The following is a 22,589-nucleotide window of genomic DNA, read 5'->3' on the forward strand; positions in this document are numbered from 1 at the left end:
ATTGCTTCTTCGCTTTACGACATTCCGGCTTACGAACCGTTTCGTAGGAACGCTGTACCTTCGGATGGCGGGGGAAACCTGTACGTGTATCAATATGAGTAATGACTTTGTCAGCTTCCGAAGCAAGTCTCTTAAGTGGCCTCCCACTGTGAAACTGGAAGTTTGTGTTCTGAAGAAACAAAAGTGTCTGATTACTATGGGGAGTTGCATGTAAATAAGTTTTATTGTGAAGACTACTTGTTTGAATTAATACATGATGTCCCATAATTAATAATAATCCCTAAAAAGTGGCAAAAGCTCAATGCAATCCCATTTTGTAAAATTTAGACCGCTAAAGGAAGATCAATTACTAAAAGTGGCATCAGAGAGGAGACTAGTTCTACTGTTTATAGGAAACAACGTTGGACTTTTTAAATTTAGTAATATTTATGAGTGCTCGTTTGTATGTACTGTATAGGTATCCATAAGCTGGGTGTTCATAACTGAGGGAGGAACTGTACTCAAATCCTCTTGCAATAATTGCCAACATTTCATCTGTCTTTCTAATTGTTGCTACACCAGCATATTAACTTTCATGTACAAGGATGCCTAAATTCCTTCGAATGTCAATATTTTCCATTCTCTCACCATTTTAAAAATACCCTCTGGCTTTTCCCCATTGTTGTTGCCCAGTAAATTAGCTTTTCCATAACCCCTCGAAGCCTCTTCATCGCTACTCACATTCCCACTTATCTGCATGTAATCAAGAAATTTAGCAGCAATGAATTAGCTACATAGATTGAGTATAATTGGAGTCTCAGCACTGATTCCTGAAGTACCCACTAGTCACAGTCTCCCAATTCTAGAAGGACCTGTTATCCAACTATTTTTCAACTGTTAACCAGCTGAATATCCACATTAGTCCATATCTCCAAATTCACATGCTCTAACCTTATTCAGTAATCTTCTTTGTGATACATGATCAAAACCCTTTTATAAATCTAGATTCATCTGCTGATTTCCCTCATCTACTCTATCAGAAACTGTAGAACTTGATTTCCTTTTTAGTCATTCTATGTTGCTCTGCTTAATCGTGCTATTTTCTAAGTTTGTTAATTTTTTTAATTATAGGTTGCTTCATTTTACCAACTATTGATACTACTTTGGTAACTGCCAGTTTACTTTCACCATGCATTATTAAATAGTGTGGTTATGTTTGCTATCCTCCAATCTGCAGAAATCATTTCTGAACGTGTTGAATTTTGGAAGGTAGTATCCAGAATATTTGTTATTTCTATAACCACAGTTTAAAACTGTGGAATTTACATCACTAAGTCATCAGAATTTGTCCTTGCCCCCCATTATAACTTTTCTAATCTCAGGCTGTGACATACACCCATTTTCCCCTACTAGTCTTCTCTGTGCTACCTATCAAAGTCCTTACAGTCTAGTCTCTTATATCCCATCTTTTCTTTAATTGTCAATTTCTAATCATAATTTCCTGAATTCTAAAATACACCCACTCATCCAGCCTACTATTTTTCTTTTGAAACCTTCTAAGCCTTTTCCATCTCAAATCCTCGGAGTAAAGGTATTCATGTTCCTATCTGTTTGATGACATTCCCGTACGCCATATGTTCTGACTGCAGTTCTACCCGAAACACACACAAGCTCCCGACCAAAGCATGCATCATCTGAAATAGGATAAAATGCAAGATTTTGAGTACTATACAGCATCTTCAAGATTTTTTTAGTTTCTAAATATAATAAAGGCATCCGTTAGTCTTGCGAGACCATGGATCTGCGCCTGAAAGTCTTCACTCTCCTGGGCACAGGCCTGGGCAAGGTTGTATGGAAGACCAGCAGTTGCCCATGCTGCAGGTCTCCCTTCTCCACAACACCAATGTTGTCCAAGGGAAGGGCATTAGGACCCATACAGCTTGGCACCAGTGTTGTTGCAGAGCAATGTGTGATTAAGTGCCTTGCTCAGGATACAACCCATTCCCTCGGCTGGGGTTCGAACTCACAACCTTCAGGTTGCTAGTCCAATGCCTTAACCACTTGGCCACGTGCCCACACATTCTAAATATACTGTGCATATTTCATTATCTTAACAGTTAACTTTTCAAAGATTTCAATATGATTGATCAAATGTGAAATTCCCCTTTGGAATTATTATTAACTCTTCAACTAATAATTCGTAATCTTTTCTAATACTCTTATCAAACTGATCAGTCTGCAGTAAATTGGACTTACTTTTTTTCTCTTCTCACATTTAAGAATTCAGCTATAATTTTCCTAGATCTTTTTTCTAATGAATTTTTTACATATTTGTTTTTAATATATCCATATACTGCTGACCACATCTGGGTTTTCTCGTCACTATTTTTGATTGATATGTTAATGTGGAAGATTTGCTTCTACTGGAGAAAGAGGTGTTTAGCCAGACTGCTTAGACAAGGTGAAAGTGTTCTGTAACACAAGTGGTGTATACTTACAATAACTGTACATAAACTGTCTCTTCCAGGTATTTACTCTTGGAGTGAATTGCAGTAGCTGCTTAGGAGTTGGAGATGGTCAAAGTATAGCAATACCAAAGAAAATAGATTCTCTGTGTGGGAAGGAAATAATATCTCTCAGTTATGGAAGTGGACCACATATTTTACTTGCTACTGAAGGTAAACTTAAATTGTATCTCTTCTTTGTTTTGATGACAACATCTTTGGTAGAACCAGAGTTTATTGTTTGTCCATAGCTATGCTTCAGAAAGTGGTTGTCAGCTATTAGGTGGGTACTTCCACAATGTTGGTGAATGCAGAGTTCCAGAATTTGAATCCAGTAACGATAATGAAACAGCAGTGCTTTTCCCAGTCCAGATGGGAAGCTTGTGTACAATGCTAATCTCATTGTCCTGTTATTTGTCATTTTAGCTCGTAGAAATACTAGGTTTCGGAGGTATTAAAAGAATCCTTGGTAAGTTGCTACAGAGCAAGGTTTCCCAACCTCTTCTATGCCACGGACCTCTCTCATTAACCAAGGGGTCCCTGGACCCCAGCTTGGGTACTTAGAGATGCTGCTTCTGTAGTCGTAATATACCAGTGGTCCAGGGAACGAATACTTTTAGGTGATAGCTTGGATATCAATCAATTCAGCTGGGACATCCGTGAGGGTGTCGTGTTTACCCAAACTGTAGTGATTCAAAGAAAAACAGTACTTTCATACAATGGAAGAGCTTGCAGCAGCATTTCAGAGAGCAGTTTAGTATCAACAAAGTTGCTGTTGGTCTGAGAGTCATATATGAGAAGGACTGGGTAAGGACAATGGTTTTTCTCAATAATATTCGTGAACCCGAGAACATTTAAGACAATTGTTTAATTTCCAGTTCAACTGATGTGAAGAGGCACTGCTGATCATGCAAATTGTGTCAGCTCCGAGATCTTGATTGAAATGGTCTATCAGAATGGAAGACTCTCTCCCCCCCTCTCTCCCCCCCTCTCTCCCCCCCTCTCTCCCCCCCTCTCTCCCCCCCTCTCTCCCCCCCTCTCTCCCCCCCTCTCTCCCCCCCTCTCTCCCCCCCTCTCTCCCCCCCTCTCTCCCCCCCTCTCTCCCCCCTCTCTCCCCCCCTCTCTCCCCCTCTCCCCCACTCTCCCCTCTCCCCCCCTTCTCCCCCCCTCTCCCCCCCCTCTCCCCCCTCCCCCCCTCTCTCCCCCCCTCTCCCTCTCTCCCCCCCTCTCTCTCCCCCCCCCTCTCTCCCCCCCCCTCTCTCCCCCCCCTCTCCCCCCCCTCTCCCTCCCTCTCTCTCTCTCTCCCTCCCCTCTCCCCCCTCCCCCCCTCTCTCTCACACACACACACACACCTGACCTGACCTGACCTGACCTGACCTGATGAGCAATCTCAGTTTTAGCTCAGGATTGTACTCTTGGGCTCAACCTGACAAAAGATCCCTCTCTCCAAAAGCATAATCACTTTTGCAGTTCTGATCGAAAATCTCCAGAACCTCCCTCGGCAACTAGATCCTCGACTATCTAATTGGATAGTCATGTCCATTTCGCTGACAGTCAACACGGGCGCACCTCATGGGCGTGTGCTTAGCCCACAGTTTGTCTATCTCTACACCCATGACTGTGTGGCTAGGCACAGCCCAAATGCCTTCTTTAAATTTGCTGACCTTACAACTATTGCTGGCAGAATTTCAGATGGTGATGAGAGGGCGTACAGGAGCGAGATATATTAGTATCGCAGTAACAACCTTGCACTCAGTGTCAGTAAGACCAAAGAACTGATTGTGGACCTCAGAAAGGGTAAGATGAGGGAACACTCACCAGTCCTCATAAAAGAAGTAGAAAGAGTGAACAATTTCAAGTTCCTGGGTGTTAACGTCTCTGAGGACCCAACATATTGATACAGCTTCAAAGAAGGGACGACAGCAACTATATTTCATCAGGAGTGTAAGGAGCTTTGGTAGGTCACAGATATGCTGTGGAAAGCATTCTAACTGGCTGCATCACTGTGCGGTATGGGTGGGGGAAGGGGTGATGGCGACTGCACAGGATCAAAATAAGCTGCAGAGAGTTGTAAGCTTAGTCAGCCTCATCATGGACACTAGCCGCCATAGTATCCAGGACAGCATTAAGAACAATCCAGTTTATGCCTTGTTCTCATCAGGACGAGGTACAAAAAGCCTGAAGGCTCATACTCGATTCAGGAACAGTGTTTTCCCCGTCATCTGATTTCTGAATGGACATTCAACTCGTGAGCAGTACCTCATTACTTTTTTATTCCTATTTTTGCACTACTTATTTAATTTAACTAATATATATACTTACTGAATATAATTCATATTTCTTCTATTATTATCTATTGCACTGTACTGCTGCCGCAAAGACTACAAATTTCACAACAAATACTGGTGATATTAAACCTGATTCTGAAAAACTGACTTAGCTACTGATTATTTGGAATATGAAAGATCTGAATTTTCATTCAGGTGGAAGATCTTGTAGATTTTATCTATGAATAGTTTTTGGAACAAATTAGTTACTTTGTCATAAATCCTGGTACCCTTTGCAGATGGAGAGACCTATTCCTGGGGCCTCAACAACAGTTACCAGCTGGGAAATGGAACGAGTGGTCCGGCCTCATTGCCTTTCCTTGTTTCCAGCATGTTCTCTAATAAGAAAGTAGTGAAGGTGGCTTGTGGCTCCATTCATTCTATGGTTCTGACAACAGATGGAGAGGTGAGAGGCGATTTTCATGTTGTGGTGTGACAACATTGTTTCTTGTTTGTTTCATAATACAGTATAACTTTATCTACATGGTGAAACACTTAAGCATCATAAAAACCAACCATTGAGGTTGAAATGAAAAGCGGTGAGCTTTAATCTGATTTCCTTATCAACACTTCTCAAAAACTCAAATGCAACTCGGAGGTCATTCACTTTGTTGTGCTAGTATTTGTTCATTGAAAGGACTGTCTTTTTTAAATATAAAAGTAAAGTAAATTTATTATCAAAGTACATATATTTCACCATATACAACCCTGTGTGTCATTTTCTTGTGGGTATACAAGAGACACAATACAGTCAATAGGACAGACAATGACCAATGCGCAAATACAAAAAACACTAAAGAAGGAAAAAAAACAAAAATTAAATAAGCAATAAATATTAAGAACATGAGAAGGGTTTGATCGAGGCACAACTGTGCAGGCGCATGGACTTCAGCAAGTTAGCCGGAAGAATTTAAAAAGAAGACAGCTTTATAGAGCGGTCAATGGAGTGGAGAGAGTCAGAGTAGGAGGCCTTTGGCTCAATAGGGTTTCAGCGATAACGGGTCGAGGCAAGTTATTTGTGTAGAATAGGAATAGGAAGTATGTCTGCAGGACCGGCGTTCTGTACTGGGTGTCAGATGTGGGATGTCCAGGAGACTGCCAGCCTCCCGGACAGCCACATCTGCGCCAGGTGTGTCAAACTGCAACTCCTTAGGGACCGCGTTAGGGAACTGGAGACCTGCACAAAAAGGACGGGTTGCACTTGTATCCGAGGGGGACCAATATCCTGGCAGGGAGCTTTGCTAAGGCTAATGGTGAGAGTTTAAACTAGAATTGCTGGGGGATGGGAACTGAACTGAAGAGATGGAGGAAGGGACGGTTGGCTCACCAATCGAGAAAACTTGTTGAGAGTGTGAGAGGGAGGATAGGCAGGTGATAGAGAAGGAATGTGCTCAGACTGATGGTTTGAGATGTGTCTATTTTAATGCAAAGAGTGTCATGAACAAAGTGGATGAGCTTAAAGCGTTTATAAGTACTTGGAGCTATGATGTTGTGGCCATTTCAGAGACTTGGATGGCTCAGGGGCAGGAATGGCTACTTAGAGTGCCAGGCTTTAGATGTTTCAGAAAGGACAGGGAGAGAGACAAAAGAAGTAAGAGGCGTGGCATTGCTGATCGGAGATAGTGTCAGGGCTGTAGAAAAGGAGGGCGTCATGGAGAGATTGCCCACTGAGTCTCTGTGGGTGGAAGTTAGAAGCAGGAAGAGGTCAATAACTCTACTGGGTGTTTTTTGTAGACCACCCAATAGTAACAGGGACATCGAGGAGCAGATAGGGAGACAGATTCTGGAACGGTGCAATGATAACAAGGTTGTCGTGATGGGAGATTTTAATTTCCCCAATATTGATTGGCATCACCCTAGAGCAAGGCGTTTAGATGGGGTGGAGTTTGTTAGGTGTATTCAGGAAGGTTTCTTGACACAATATGTAGGTAAGCCTACAAGAGAAGAGGCTGTACTTAATCTGGTATTGGGAAATGAACCTGGTCAGGTGTCAGGTCTTTCAGTGGGAGAGCATTTTGAAGATTGTGATCACAATTCTATCTCCTTTACCATAGCATTGGAGAGGGATAGGAACTGACAAGTTAGAAAAGCATTTATTTGGAGTATGGGGAAATAAGAGGCTATCAGGCAGGAACTTGGAAGCATAAATTGGGAACAGATGTTCTCAGGAAAATGTACGGCAGAAATGTGGCAAATTTTCAGGGGATATTGGCATGGAGTTCTGCATAGGTACGTTCCAATGAGATAGAATGGATAGTAAGGTACAGGAACCGCGGTGTATAAAGGCTGTTGAAAATCTAGTCAAGAAGAAAAGAAAAGCTTACGAAAGGTTCAGAAAGCTAGGTTATGAGAGAGATCTAGAAAATCATAAGACTAGCAGGAAGGAGTTTAAGAATGAAATTAGGAGAACCAGAAGGGGACACGAGAAGGCCCTGGCGTGCAGGATTAAGGGAAAAAACCTCAAAGCATTTTACAAGTATGTGAAGAGCAAGAGGATAAGACGTGAGAGAATAGGACCAATCAAGTGTGACAGTGGAAAAATGTGTATGGAACCGGAGGAGATAGCAGAGGTACTTAATGAATACCTTGCTTCAGTATTCACTACAGAGAAGGAAGTCTGAGAATCGGAGTGGGAGTGGAGCAGAAGCCATCTTGAATTTTTCGGTTGTTTTCTCATTGGAGTTCAGAGAGGCGAAACTGCGCAGGTGTGTGATGTCAGGCAGTGAAGCGCGGAAGATTTAACAGGTCAGAAATCCTGATTCAGGTTTAATTCGGAGAAGGAAGTCTAAGAATCGGAGTGGGAGTGGAGCAGAAGCGATCTTGAATTTTTCAGTTTTTTTTCATTGGAGTTCAGAGAGGCGAAACTGCACAGGTGTGTGACGTCGGGCAATGAAGTGCGGAAGATTTAAAAGGTCAGAAATCCTGATTCAGGTTTAATTTGGAGAAGGAAGTCTGAGAATCGGAGCGGGAGTGCGGTGGAAGCCATTTTGAATTTTTCGTTTTTTCTTCATCGGAGTTCAAAGAGGCGGGACTGCGCAGGCGTGTGACGTCAGGCAGTGAAGCGCGGAAGATTTAAAAGAAGCACAGCCTTATACAGTGGGCGGCGGCGTTTGCGGGCTGTGGAGTGAGCCGGCAGCAGAGTGAAGGCTTAAGGGCTTTGGCTCAATGGGCTTAGGCAGAAACGGGTGAAGTGAAGAAGGTTTGGTTTTCATTTTTTCCTGTTATTTGACGAAAGGGGGAACTATGAGTGTGAGGGCAGCTTGTTGTTCTCGGTGTCAGAGGTGGGAGGTCCTGGAGTCTCCCAGCCTCCTGGATGTCCACATCTGCGCCAGGTGCGCCGAGATGCAGCTCCTAAGGGACTGTGTTAGAGAACTGGAGCTGTAGCTCGATGACCTTCGTCTGGTCAGGAAGAGTGAGGAGTTGATAGAGAGGAGTTACAGGCAGGTGGTCACACCGGGGCCACGGGAGGCAGACAAGTGGGTCATGGTTAGGAGAAGAGTCAGGTAATAGAGAGTACCCCGGTGGCTGTGCTCCTTGACAATAAGTACTCCTGTTTGAGTACTGTTGGGGGGGGGGGGGGGGGGGACAGCTTACCTGGGGGAAGCAACAGTGGCCGTGCCTCCAGCACAGAGTCCGGCCCTGTAGCTCGGAAGGGTAGGGAAAAGAAGAGGAGGGCAGTAGTAATAGGGGACTCGATAGTTAGGGAGTCAGATAGGCGATTCTGTGGATGCAGCCAGGAGACCTGGATGGTACTTTGCCTCCCTGGTGCCAGGGTCCGGGATGTTTCTGATCGCGTCCAAGATATCCTGAAGTGGGAGGGAGAGGAGCCAGAGGTCGTGGTACATATAGGTACCAATGACATAGGTAGGAAAAGGGAAGAGGTCCTAGAAGGAGAATATTGTGAGTTAGGAAGGGAGTTGAGAAGAAGGACCGCAAAGGTAGTAATCTCGGGATTACTACCTGTGGCACACGACAGTGAGAGTAGGAATGCAGTGAGGTGGAGGATAAATGCGTGGCTGAGGGATTGGAGCAAGGGGCAGGGATTCAAGTTTTTGGATCATTGGGACCTCTTTTGGCGCAGGTGTGACCTGTACAAAAAGGACGGGTTGCACTTGAATCCTCGGGGGACCAATATCCTGGCGGGGAGATTTGCGAAGGCTACTGAGGAGAATTTAAACTAGAATGGTTTGGGGCTGGGAATCAAATTGAAGAGACTAGGCGAGAGGAGGTTAGTTCACAAATAGAGAAAGCTAGTAGACAGTGTGTGAGGGAGGATAGGCAGGGGACAGAGATCGGGAGCACTCAGACCGAAGATGTAGGGGAGAAGGAAGAAAAAGATAACAAAGTTGTTTGCTCCATTAAGGATAAACAGAGAGGAAGAGATGGAGAGTTTCCTAAACGCACCTATTTTAATGCTAGGAGCATTGTAAGAAAGGTGGATGAGCTTAGTGCATGGATTGATACCTGGAAATATGATGTTGTAGCTATTAGTGAGACATGGTTGCAGGAGGGGTGTGATTGGCAACTAAATATTCCTAGATTTTGTTGCTTCGGGTGTGATAGAATTGGAGGGGCAAGAGGGGGAGGTGTTGCTTTGCTTGTCAGAGAAAATATAACAGTGGTGCTCTGGCAGGATAGATTAGTAGACTCGTCTAGGGAGGCTATTTGGGTGGAATTGAGGAATGGGAAAGGTGTAGTGATGCTTATAGGGGTGTATTATAGACCACCTAATGGGGAATGAGAATTGGAGGAGCAAATTTGTAAGGAGATAGCAGATATTTGTAGTAAGCAGAAGGTTGTGATTGTGGGAGATTTTAATTTTCCACACATTGACTGGGAAGCCTATTCTGTAAAAGGGCTGGATGGTTTGGAGTTTGTAAAATGTGTGCAAGATAGTTTTTTGCAGCAATACCTAGAAGTACCAACTAGAAAAGGGGCAGTGTTGGATCTCCTGTTAGGGAATGAGATAGGGCAGGTGACAGAGGTATGTGTTGGGGAGCACTTCGGGTCCAGTGATCACGATACCATTAGTTTCAATATAATTATGGAGAAGGACAGGACTGGACCCAGGGTTGAGATTTTTGATCGGAGGAAGGCTAACTTTGAGGACATGCGAAAAGATTTAGAAGGAGTGGATTGGGACAGTTTGTTTTATGGGAAGGATGTAATAGAGAAATGGAGGTCATTTAATGGTGAAATTTTGAGGGTACAGGATCTTTATGTTCCTGTTAGGTTGAAAGGAAAGGTTAAAAGTTTGAGAGATCCATGGTTTTCAAGGGATATTGGAAAGTTGGTTCGGAAAAAGAGAGGGATCTACAATAAATATAGGCAGCTTGGAGTAAAATGAGGTGCTCAAGGAACATAAAGAATGTAATAAAAATCTTAAGAAAGAAATTAGAAAAGCTGAAAGAAGATAAGAAGCTGTTTTGACAAAAAAGGTGAAAATAAATCCAAAGGGTTTCTACAGTTGTATTAATAGCAAAAGGGTAGTAAGGGATAAAATTGGTCCCTTAGAGAATCAGAGTGGACGGCTATGTACGGGGCCAAAAGAGATGGAGATTTTGAATAATTTCTTTTCTTCGGTGTTCACTAAGGAGAAGGATATTGAATTGTGTAAGGTAAAGGAAACAAGAAGGGTAGTAATGGAAAATATGATGATTAAAGAAGAAGAATTACTGGAGCTTTTAAGGAATATAAAAGTGGATAAGTCTCCGGGTCCTGACAGGATATTCCCTTGGACCTTGAGGGAAGTTAGTGTGGAAATAGCAGGGGCTCTGACAGAAATTTTTCAAATGCCATTAGAAATGGGGATGGTGCCGGAGGATTGGCGTATTACTCATGTTGTTCCATTGTTTAAAAAGGGTTCTAAGAGTAAACCTAGCAATTATCGGCCTGTGAGTTTGACGTCAGTGGTGGGTAAATTGATGGAAAGTATACTTAGAGATGGTATATATAATTATCTGGATAGACAGGGTCTGATTAGGAACAGTCAACATGGATTTCTACGTGGAAGGTCACGTTTGACAAATCTTACTGAATTTTTTGATGAGGTTACTAGGAAAGTTGATGAGGGTAAAGCGGTGGATGTTGTCTATCTGGACTTCAGTAAGGCTTTGACAAGGTTCCACACAGAAGGTTAGTTAGGAAGGTTCATTCGTTAGGCATTAATATCAAAATAGTAAGATGGATTCAGCAGTGGCTGGATAGGAGACGCCAGAGAGTAGTGGTGGATGACTGTGTGTCAGATTGGAGGATGGTGTCTAGTGGTGTACCTCAGGGATCTGTACTGAGTCCAATGTTGTTTGTCATATACATTAATGATCTGGGTGATGGGGTGGTAAATTGGATTAGTAAGTATGCAGATGATACCAAGATAGGTGGAGCTGTGGATAATGAAGTAGGTTTTCAAAGCTTGCAGAGAGATGTGGGCCAGTTAGAAGAGTGGGCTGAAAGATGGCAGATGGAGTTTAATGCTGATAAATGTGAGGTGCTACATTTTGGTAGGACTAATCAAAATAGGACATACATGGTAAATGGTAGGGCATTGAAGAATGCAGTAGAATAGAGGGACCTAGGAATAATGGTGCATAGTTCCCTGAAGGTTGAATCTCATGTGGATAGGGTGGTGAAGAAAGCTTTTGGTATGCTGGCCTTTATAAATCAGAGCATTGAATATAGGAGTTGGAATGTAATGTTGAAATTGTATAAGCCATTGGTGAGGCCAAATTTGGAGTATTGTGTACAGTTCTGGTTGTCGAATTATAGGAAAGATGTCAATAAAATTGAGAGAGTACAGAGAAGATTTACTAAAATGTTGCCTGGGTTTCATCTCCTAAGTTACAGAGACAGGTTGAACAAGTTAGGTCTGTATTCTTTGGAGCATAGAAGGTTGAGGGGGGACTTAATAGAGGTACTTAAAATTATGAGGGGGATAGATAGAGTTGACGTGGATAGGCTTTTTCCATTGAGAGTGGAGGAGATTCAAACAAGAGGACATGAGTTGAGAGTTAAAGGGCAAAAATTTATGGGTAACATGAGGGGGAACTTCTTTACCCAGAGAGTGGTAGCTGTGTGGAATGAGCTTCCAACAGAAGTGGTTGAGGCAGATTCAATGTTGTCATTTAAAGTTAAATTGGATAGATATATGGACAGGAAAGGAATGGAGGGTTATGGGCTGAGTGCAGGTCGGTGTGACTAGGTGAGAGTAAGAGTTTGGCACGGACTAGAAGAGCTGAGATGGCCTGTTTCCGTGCTGTAATTGCTATATGGTTTTAAAAGGACCTTAGCGATTGTCGAGATGATGTGCAGCGGACTGAAAAGCTTGAGCATGTAGACATGAGGAAAGAGGATGTGCTGGAGCTTTTGGAAAGCATCAAGTTGGATAAGTCACCGGGACCGGATGAGATATACCCAGGCTACTGTGGGAGTTGAAGGAGGAGATTGCTGAGCCTCTGGCGATGATCTTTGCATCAACAGTGGGGACGGGAGGGATTCTGGAGGATTGGAGGGTTGCAAATGTTGTTCCCTTATTCAAGAAAAGGAGTAGAGATAACCCAGGAAATTATAGACCAGTGAGTCTTACTTCAGTGGTTGGTAAGTTGATGGAAGAGATCCTGAGAGGCAGGATTTATGAACATTTGGAGAGGTATAATATGATTAGGATTGGTCAGCATGGCTTTGTCAAAGGCAGGTCGTGCCTTACGAGCCTGATTGAACTTTTTGAGGATGTGACTAAACAGATTGATGAAGGTAGTGCAGTAGATGTAGTGTATATGGATTTCAGCAAGGCATTTGATAAAGTACCCCATGCAAGGCTTATTGAGAAAGTAAGGAGGCATGGGATCCAAGGGGCCTTGCATTGTGGATCTGGAATTGGCTTGCCCACAGAAGGTAAAGAGTGGTTGTAGACGGGTCATATTCTGACGGAGGTCGGTGAGCAGTGGTGTGCCTCAGGGATCTGTTCTGGGACCCTTTCTGTTTGTGATTTTCATAAATGACCTGGATGTGGAAGTGGAGAGATGGGTTAGTAAATTTGCTGATGACACAAAGGTTGGAGGTGTTGTGGATAGTGTGGAGGGCTGTCAGAGGTTACAGCGGACATTGATAGGATGCAAAACTGGGCTGAGAAGTGGCAGATGGAGTTCAAGCCAGATAAGTATGAGGTGGTTCATTTTGGTAGGTCAAATATGATGGCAGAATATATTATTAATTGTAAGACTCTTGCCAGTGTGGAGGATCAGAGGGATCTTGGGTTCCGAATCCATAGGACACTCAAAGCTACTGCGCAGGTTGACTGTGTGATTAAGAAGGCATATGGTGCATTGTCCTTCATCGACCGTGAGATTGAGTTGAAGAGCTGAGAGGTAATGTTATGGCTGTGTAGGACCCTGGTCAGACCCCACTTGGAGTACTGTGCTCATTTCTGGTCACCTCACTATTGGAAGGATATGGAAACTATAGAAAGAGCGCAGCGGAGATTTACAAGGATGTTGCTTGGTTTGGGGAGCACGCCTTATGAGAATAGGTTGAGGGAACTTGGCCTTTTCTCCTTGGAGCGATGGAGGATGAGAGGTGACCTGATAGAGGTGTATAAGATGATGAGAGGCATTGTTTGTGTGGATAGTCAGAGGCTTTTTCCCAGGGCTGAAATGGCTAACACGAGAGGGCACAGTTTTAAGGTGCTTGGAAGTAGGTACAGAGGAGATGTCAGGGGCAAGTTTTTTTACGCAGAGAGTGGTGAGTGCATGGAAAGGGCTGCCGACGACTGCGGTGAAGGCAGATATAATAGGGTCTTTTAAGAGATTCCTGGATAGGTACATGGAGCTTAGAAAAATAGAGGGCTATGGGTAACCCTAGGTAAGTTCTAAAGTAAGTACATGTTCAGTACAGCATTGTGGACTGCAAGGCCTGTATTGTGCTGTAGGTTTTCTATATTTCTAAGAGTCCCGAAAATGAGTCCACAAGTTGTGGGAATAGTTCAGTGATGGGACAAATAATGAGTGAAGTTACCCCCACTGGTTCAAGAGCCTGATGGTTGAGAGGTAGTAACTGTTCCTGAACCAGGTGTGGCGAGTCCTGAGGCTCCTGTACCACCTTCCTGATGGCAGCAGCGAGAAGAGAGCATGAGCTGAATGGTGGGGGCCTCCTCAATGATGGATGCAGGTTTCCTGCGATAGTTCTCCTTGTAGATGTGCTGAGTGGTGGGAAAGCCTTTCCCCACAATGGACTGGGTTGTATCCACTGATTTTTGTTGGCTTTTCCATTCAAGGGCACTGGTGTTTCCATACCAGACCATGATGAAACCTGTCAATATACTCCCCATTGTACATCTATAGAAGTTTGTCAGAGTTTTAGATGACATTCCAAATCTTCACAAACTTCTGAGAAAGTAGAGGAGAGTCTGTTCAATTCCCCATGGTATCTGGGTCCACGCTTTTTGCAGGCAGCATATTCTGGGTCAGAATGATTTGCCATATAAATGGATACAGTATTATGGGTGGTCAGCATACTTCTGAAGACCTAAAGAAGCAAAATTCACAGGATAAAAAGGATACTACTATTGTGAAGACAGAGGAAGACAATAAATGACTTTTCAGATAGACTTGGAGTTCTGTGTGATTGGAGGCAATGTCTGCTGGAAATCTAGCTAATTCGGGGTGGCTATCTGTTTAATGCAGATTAAAACTGAACAGAGTGTGACAGTGATTTGTAACCCAAATCCATCATTTTGTTCCAAAGTTTACTCACCAGCTGACACACTTCTGATTTATGCAGCAGTAGATATAATAGTATTCCATCCTCCCAAGATTGTAAGGAAGGGTAAGAGCACTTAAATGGTTTGGCCACAATTACGGTATTCAGTTCTGGTGCTGCTCTTGGGAGAATTGTAAAAATATTAAAGAAGTGCAGAAGAGGTATGCTAAAATAATTTCAGGGATGAGGGATGTTGGAGGAAACTGAAAGATCACACAGAGTTGGTGTTCACACAGAGTTGGTGTTCAAAATAACAGGCAATTTATTAAAAACTGGTGCATACCAGGAGACCAGTGAAAGCTGATCTCCCTAAGCATGAATTTGGTAGAGCTTTTACGTTCTCAGTTGATGAGATTACCAGTAAAACTACGTTTTGTTAACAGAATGGTGGCTATAGGAAGACTTAATTAAGTAACGGACTAGGTCCTGATTACAGAGTAAAATTATTGGCCACAGGTCTACAGTAAATCCAATTTTTTATTACAACAATGGATGCATGGTGCAACATAATTAGTAAAATTCCTGAAACATGGACATCATCTCTGCTGCATTCCATGTCTCTAGTTATATGTTTTGTCTGTGATTCCCTGTTACCAGGTTAGCACAATCTATATCCCTATTTAGTAGTTACTAGCCCTCACAACTCTCTCCTCTACAGCAGACATCCCACCCTGCAAAAACTCATTTCAGGGAGGTAGCGCCATCAATTTGCGGGAGACTCCCGGAACTTCCGGGAGAGATGGGATGACTGCAATAGAGTAGCTCCTTAGCAGCTAGCCAGCTAGTTTAAATAATGTTAGCTATGCTAATGAACGAATGATACCTGTTAAATTTACCTCAACATGTCTTTTACAGTCTTAACCCACCAAGGGCAATAGAAAAGTCACTGTTGCAAACAGTGCAGTGAGCAGCGCTGTCATTATTTTTGACCCCTATTAGGCAGGGGTACACTTTAGTGTAGTCTGGGGTGACGTACGTTTTATATTTTCTTTTTTTGGAACACTCTGCCATGGGCGCGATCTCTCTCTCTCTCTCTCGCTCTCTCGCTCCCTCTCGTGCGCGCTTTCTCTCACGCTCTTTCGCTTGCTCTCAAAAAAATCGATTTCCGGGATATTGTATATAATTTGCGAGCATCAGGGAGCCACTATCAATATGCAAGAGACAAGAGACTCCGGGAACTTCCGGGAGAGGTGGGGTGTCTGCTACAACAAGGGCCACCAACTGTCTGGATTTATTGTCGAAGTTGGTGTTGATCTCCTCTCAAAAGGGGAAATTATAAGTATTCAAAGTACACATATTATCAAATAATTTACAAGTTATACAACTCTGAGATTGTTTGCTTACAGGCAGCCACAAAGCAAAAAACCCGAAATAACATTAAAAAATAAAGACCTTCCTCCAGTGTGGACAGAGAAAGAAGAAAAAGACTCAAATCATGCAAATAGAAGCAAGCAACACCAACAGCATTCCAAACTAAATTGAGTCCTTAGATCCATATCCCCAGAGCAGCCGGAATAGGCCCAAAGCCTCAGTATTCAGTTCATCATATTAGCGGGGCAAATCACCACACCATTTGCAGACATGAAGTGCAGCAGCCAGGAGCAATCTCACAGACTTAGTGTCGTGGAGAGAGGAGCCCCCAGTCTATCTGGGCGGACATTTAAGTTGTGTGACCAGTGGATTGTATCTCTCAGTAGGACCTGGGCCCTGCCACGGCGAATCGCTCCAGGCCTAGATGTTGCTGCTGAAGAAGCTGTTCTCAACCACTCAAAATCAACTCGGTGCCCAGAGCGACCCAACCTCGGCCAACTCTCAACACCCTGCCCTTCCAGTCTATACGGGCCGCGTTTAGATTGTCCAAAGAGTGGATTGTACCTCACTTTGGGGCCTGGGCCTCACTGTGGTGAATTACTCTGGGCCTAGAACACACCAACCAACGAGTCACTGTGGACCTGGATTTTGCTGCTGAAGAGGTTCTTCTCAACCTCTCCAAATTGACTGGGCACTTAAAGCGATCCACCCTCGTGCCCAGGCCAGCTGGACAGACATTGGAACTCCTCTCTCTCATCTTCTCCCCTTCAAATCATCCACTCCAACCAGCACGGCTTCAACTCCATGTGTGTGGATTTTGCAGGGCACATCTCGCGAATTCACTTTGCCTTCGCTTGCCTCTTCATTGTTTGTGGGAATAGTTCACCACAATTCACTTCTTAAAAGAAAGTGTTATTATTAATGTTTTTAATCAAATTACTGTGCTTTGGAACTGCTGCATGCCTTTGGTTGTGCCTTCTTAAACCGGAAGCTAAAAGGAGACGTAAGAGAGGGAAGTGGACAGTTGATGTTTTGGGTTGAGACCTTTCATCTGGACCAGGGGTTCCCAACCTTTTTTATGCCATTGACCTCTACTATTAACCAAAGGGTCCATGGACCCAAGTTTGGGAGTCCCTGATCTAAACTAAGAGGTGAGGGGAAGAAGTGAGGAGGAGAAGATGGCAGCACACGCGGCCTCTCTGGTGATGAATATCTGTTATCTGTCAAGTAGGGGACCGTGCACAATTCTGATTTGATGGAGATAGACGTGACAGTAAGGAGGAACATCTGGAAAACTTCTGAAATGCCCGCTTCGCTGCCACTGCTACTGTGTGGTAACCAGAATCTCCGGAGCAAAGGCCCCAAAATCCTCAGCTTTGCTTGTTTCAGCGGCTGAGGCGAGGTCGAAGGTGCTCGGCAGAGGATGGCGCTCGGGAGGTTGTATCGGAGGGCTGGTTGGAGGCTCAAAGTTTTCAGACGGATGGACTCAGTGTCGGCTGTGGTCGGCTGCTTCCAAGGCATCGGCAAGTTGACGGTGCCTGGAGGTTTATGGCAGGGAGTTTCTCCCTTTTGCCGCCTGCTATCGGGGACTCGGGAGTTGATCGACTCGAGGACTTTTAAGACTTTTTTTTTACCGTGTCCATGGTTTGTTCTTCATCAAATTATGGTATTATTTTGCTCTGCTGTAACTATATGTTATAATTATGTGGTTCTGTCAGTGTTGGTCTTTGGTTTGTCCTGTTTTCAGTGATATCACACCGGAGAAACATTGTATCATTTCTTAATGCATGTATGCATTTCTAAATGACAATAAAAGAGGACTGAGTGTTCTCATAATCTAAAAGGGATGGGATAAGTGTTGGGAAGTGATAGGTGAATCCAAGTGAGAAAGAGTGATTGGCAGATAGAGTCCAAAGTAGGGAGGGAAGGGTGGAAATAATCACACGGGTGGGGAAGTGATAGATAGAGGCAACAAAAGGCAGTAGATGATGGAATCTGACCAAAAGGAAGGTGGAGCATGGAAGCATGGTTGAGAAGAGATCTGATAGACAGACGTACAGAATTTATGAAGAATATTGACTAAGTGGATGGAGAGAGATTGTTCCCATTGGCAGATGGTCAAAAATCAAGGAACATTTAATGAAGGTGGTTGACAAAAGAGCTAAAAGTAACACAAGCAACTTTTAGGTGTCTGGCACGAACTAGAAGGGCCGAGATTGTCTGTTTCCGTGCTGTAATTATTATATGGTTATATGGTCTAGAATGATAGCCAGAGATAGTTGTAGTCTCAAATGTAGTGTTCTGAAAGCTATTGGATAAGTATTTTTTTTAAAAACTATTTAAACTTCAATGTGAAATAGATCAAGAGAATGAGATCAAATGGCTCCTCTTACAAAGGGCCAGTATAGACTTGATTGGCTGAATGTCCTTTCTCCATGCTGTAATGATTCCGTAAGTAACTTTCCATAAATTGGGCTATTGTTCAGTCTATGGAAGCTAGAGCCTCTGAATCATCAGCAGTTTCCCATGTGACAATTTCTGATCCAAGGCAGACTTAGTTTTATTTAGGTTTTATACTTAGCAGTGGAATGCAGCTGCTTTGCATATTTTAACGTGTTCTTTTTCACTTGTTTTGATGGCAGGTTTATTCATGGGGTTCCAACAATTATGGACAAGTGGGATCAGGATCAGGATCTGGATCAACCGCAACCCAGGCAACACCGCGTAGAGTCATGCATGGTCTGGAGAACAGAAAAGTTGTCACTATTGCTTGTGGTCAGCTGTTCTCCATGGCTGTAACAGACAATGGAGAGGTAATTCTTGTCTTGTGACCCAGTACACTAGCAAGTATTCATTTTTCACCTCCTGGAAAGATCATGAGTGTAAAGTGATTCCAGTGATGTAAATATTTATTCCTTCAATCCTGCTTTTCACGTTGATATTAAGCAAGGAGCGTGAAACTAAAAGCTTAATGGTTCAGTGGTCTCTGTTCAATCCTAACCATGGGTGCTGCCTGTCCTGTGACTGTTACTTCAGGGGCTACAGTTTCTTTTCACATACCATGTGGTAAGATAACTTGTCACTGTAAATTGCCCCTTTTGTGAGTTTGTCGTTGAGTCTAAGGAGCAGTTGTAGGGAATATGTGGGGGTAGCATGAAGTCAGTATTTGGTGGTCACTGTGCTCTTGGTTGCTATGCTGTATGTGCTGTATGACTCTGATAGAATATCTCATCACTGTTTAATTGCTGGTGTTTGTTATGTGCATTGCTTGTTGCTGTTCCTACTTTATAATTGTGACTAGACTTCAAAAACACTTCCATGATTATAAAGCTCTTCCTTGGTTTATTCTCTCTGCATTAAAACACTACTACTATCTATTTCATAAACTGGCTGTGTAAATACAATGAGTTCCTTTGCTACTAAGGTTTGTTCAGAGTTGTGCCATTTAAAATGACTGTAGTTTGTGGCCATTCATTGGACCCTGTCTGTGTTGACTAATGGGGTTTGAGAGATATGGGATCAAATTTTATTTCACAACTTCAATCCAAAATATAGATGATGCTTTGGTGCAGCACTAAAGGAAGTTCTTCACCATCCTACCCACCATTTATCTTTGAGTCAGCACCGCCAAACAGATTAACTGGCCGTTTAGCTAATTTCCTTTCTCTGACCTTTATCCTTGTCTACAAATCAACAGTAGTTGCATTTTAAAAGCACCCCTCAGAGATGTGAAAGATACTTTCACTCTTTTTAGAAGTCAGTTTGTGTATCATTTGTTGAATTGTGATCAGAACCTTGCATCAGTCTTGTAACCAGTTCAGTTCCAACAGCAAGGTCACTGTCAATGAGCCCTGTGAGAAGCAGTAGGGAACTCTGTCTTCCACTTAGTTTTATTGAGGGGGACTTGGACAGTTAGTTATGGCTGTGTGTGGTTAGAACAAAAGAAGGTTTTGTTCATAGAACAGAAAAAAAATTAAAGAGATGCAATCATATAGGTAGAGAGAAATGACTTACACAGCCAGAAAATTCAATTAGCAGAGGGTACATTTAATGTAAAATTAGTCCTTGTTATTCAGAAAGGATAACGGCATGGATTTCCATTGCTACTGCCTGACCTGCTGAGTTCCTGCAGTATTTACTGTGTGGCACAGATTTCCCACAGGTAATAAGGAAAAGTGAGGCTCTAAGGCTACTGGCAATGATTCTAAGGCTAAAATGAGGTAGAGTAGTCTACTCCAGGACACAAGAATTTTTGTGTAAGTTTTGGTTTCTGTGTTTCAGCTTATTAAAACCAGCTGAAACTTGTAAGTACTCCAGACTCTTGCTCCAGCCACAGTCTCAGCTTCCCAGGTTCCAAATCTTCTGGTCGCACACCCACAGTTGATATTCATTACTTGCATGCGCAACTGAAGTGATGGAGGAAAAGGGCGTTGGTTCACAAATAGAGAAAGCTTGGAGACAGTGCAAAAGGGAGGATACGCAGGTGATAGAGAAGGGACGCGCTCAGACCAGTGGTTTGAGATGTGTGTCTGTTTTAATGCGAGGAGTATTATGAATAAAGCAGATGAGCTTAGAGCGTGGATCAGCACTTGGAGCTATGATGTTGTGGCCATTACAGAGACTTGGATGGTGCAGGGGCAGGAATGGCTACTTCAAGTACCAGGCTTTAGATGTTTCAGAAAGGACAGGGATGGAGGCAAAAGAGGTGGGGCGTGGCACTGTTGATCAGAGATAGTGTCACGGCTGCAGAAAAGGAGGAAGTCATGGAGGGGTTCTCTGCAGAGTCTCTGTGGGTGGAAGTTAGGAATAGGAAGGGATCAATAACTGGACTGGGTGTTTTTTATAGACCACCCAACAGTAGCAGGGACATCGAGGAGCAGATAGGGAGACAGATTCTGGAAAGGAGTAATAATAACAGGGTTGTTGTGGTGGGAGATTTTAATTTCCCAAATATTGATTGGCATCTCCCTAGAGCGAGGAGTGTAGATGGGGTGGAGCTTGTTAGATGTGTTCAGGAAGGTGTCTTGACACAATATGTAGATAAGCCTACAAGAGGAGAGGCTGTACTTGATCTGGTATTGGGAAATGAACCTGGTCAGGTGTCAAGTCTCTCAGTGGGAGAGGATTTTGGAGATAGTGATCACAATTCTATCTCCTTTACCATAGCATTGGAGAGGTGTAGGAACAGACAAGTTAGGGAAATGTTTAATGGGAGTAAGGGGAAATATGAGGCTATCAGGCATAATGGAAGCATAAATTGGAAACAGATGTTCTCAGGGAAACGTATGGAAGAAATATGGCAAATGTTCAGGGGATATTTGCATGGGGTTCTGAGTAGGTATGTTCCAATGATACATGGAAAGGATGGTAGGGTACAGGAACCATGGTGTACAAAGGCTGTTGTAAATCTAGTAAAGAAGAAAAGAGCTTACGAAAGGTTCAAAAAACTAGGTAGTAATAGAGATCTAGAAGATAAGACAAGCAGGAAGGAGCTTAAGAATGATTTTAGGAGAGTCAGAAGGGGCCATGAGAAGGTCTTGGCAAACAGGATTAAGCAAAGCCCCAAAGCATTCTACAAGTATGTGAAGAGCAAGAGGATAAGACATGAGAGAATAGGACCAATCAAGTGTGACAGTGGAAAAGTGTGTATGGAACCGGAGGAGATAGCAGGGGTACTTAATGAATACTTTGCTTCAGTATTCACTATGGAAAAGGATCTTGGCGATTGTAGGGATGAATTGCAGCGGATTGGAATGCTTCAGCATGAAGATATTAAGGAAGAGGATGTGCTGGAGCTTTTGGAAAGCATCAAGTTGGATAAGTCACCGGGACCAGATGAGATGTACCCCAGGCTACTGTGGGAAGTGAGGGAGGAGATTGCTGAGCCTCTGGTGATGATCTTTACATCATCAATGAGGTCGGGAGAGGTTCCGGAGGATTGGAGGGTTGTGGATGTTGTTCCCTTATTCAAGAAAGGGAGTAGGGATAGCCCAGGAAATTATAGACCAGTGAGTCTTACTTCAGTGGTTGGTAAATTGATGGAGAAGATCCTGAGAGGCACGACTTATGAACATTTGGAGAGGCATAATATGATTAGGAATAGTCAGCATGGCTTTGTCAAAGGCGGGTCGTGCCTTACGAGCCTGATTGAATTTTTTGAGGTTGTGACTAAACACATTAATGAAGGTAGAGCAGTAGATGTAGTGTATATGGATTTCAGCAAGGCATTTGATAAGGTACCCCATGCAAGGCTTATTGAGAAAGTAAGGAGGCATGGGATCCAAGGGGACATTGCTTTGTGGATCCAGAACTGGCTTGCCCACAGAAGGCAAAGAGTGGTTGGAGACGGGTCATATTCTGCATGGAGGCCAGTGACCAGTGGTGTGCCTCAGGGATCTGTTCTGGGACCCCTACTCTTTGTGATTTTTATAAATGACCTGGATGAGGGAAGTGGAGGGATGGGTTAGTAAATTTGCTGATGACACAAAGGTTGGAGGTGTTGTGGATAGTGTGGAGGGCTGTCAGAGGTTGCAGCAGGACATTAATAGGATGTAAAACTGTGCTGAGAAGTGACAGATGGAGTTCAACCTTAATTAAGTGTGAGGTGGTTCATTTTGGTAGGTCAAGTTTGATGGCAGAATATAGCATTAATAGTAAGACTCTTGGCAGTGTGGAGGATCAGAGGGATCTTGGGGTCTGAGTCCATAGGACACTC

General features: G+C 43.4%; 1 protein-coding gene across 4 annotated transcripts in view; it reads left to right on the forward strand.

Annotated features, from left to right (window-relative positions):
• LOC140199157 (RCC1 and BTB domain-containing protein 1-like) overlaps positions 1-22,589 on the forward strand; it is a 77,066-nt gene that overhangs the window by 27,078 nt on the left and 27,399 nt on the right. For 3 of the 4 annotated variants that reach the window (XM_072260764.1, XM_072260763.1, XM_072260765.1), the window contains exons 3-5: positions 2,507-2,657; positions 5,050-5,216; positions 18,517-18,687. In XM_072260764.1, coding sequence (XP_072116865.1) covers positions 2,507-2,657; positions 5,050-5,216; positions 18,517-18,687 — 489 coding nt within the window. The remainder of the gene's footprint in view (positions 1-2,506; positions 2,658-5,049; positions 5,217-18,516; positions 18,688-22,589) is intronic. The other variant, XM_072260766.1, reaches the window with a different exon arrangement.

Source organism: Mobula birostris, chromosome 6 (genome assembly GCF_030028105.1).
Source record: "Mobula birostris isolate sMobBir1 chromosome 6, sMobBir1.hap1, whole genome shotgun sequence".
In the NCBI taxonomy this organism is placed as follows: domain Eukaryota; kingdom Metazoa; phylum Chordata; class Chondrichthyes; order Myliobatiformes; family Myliobatidae; genus Mobula; species Mobula birostris.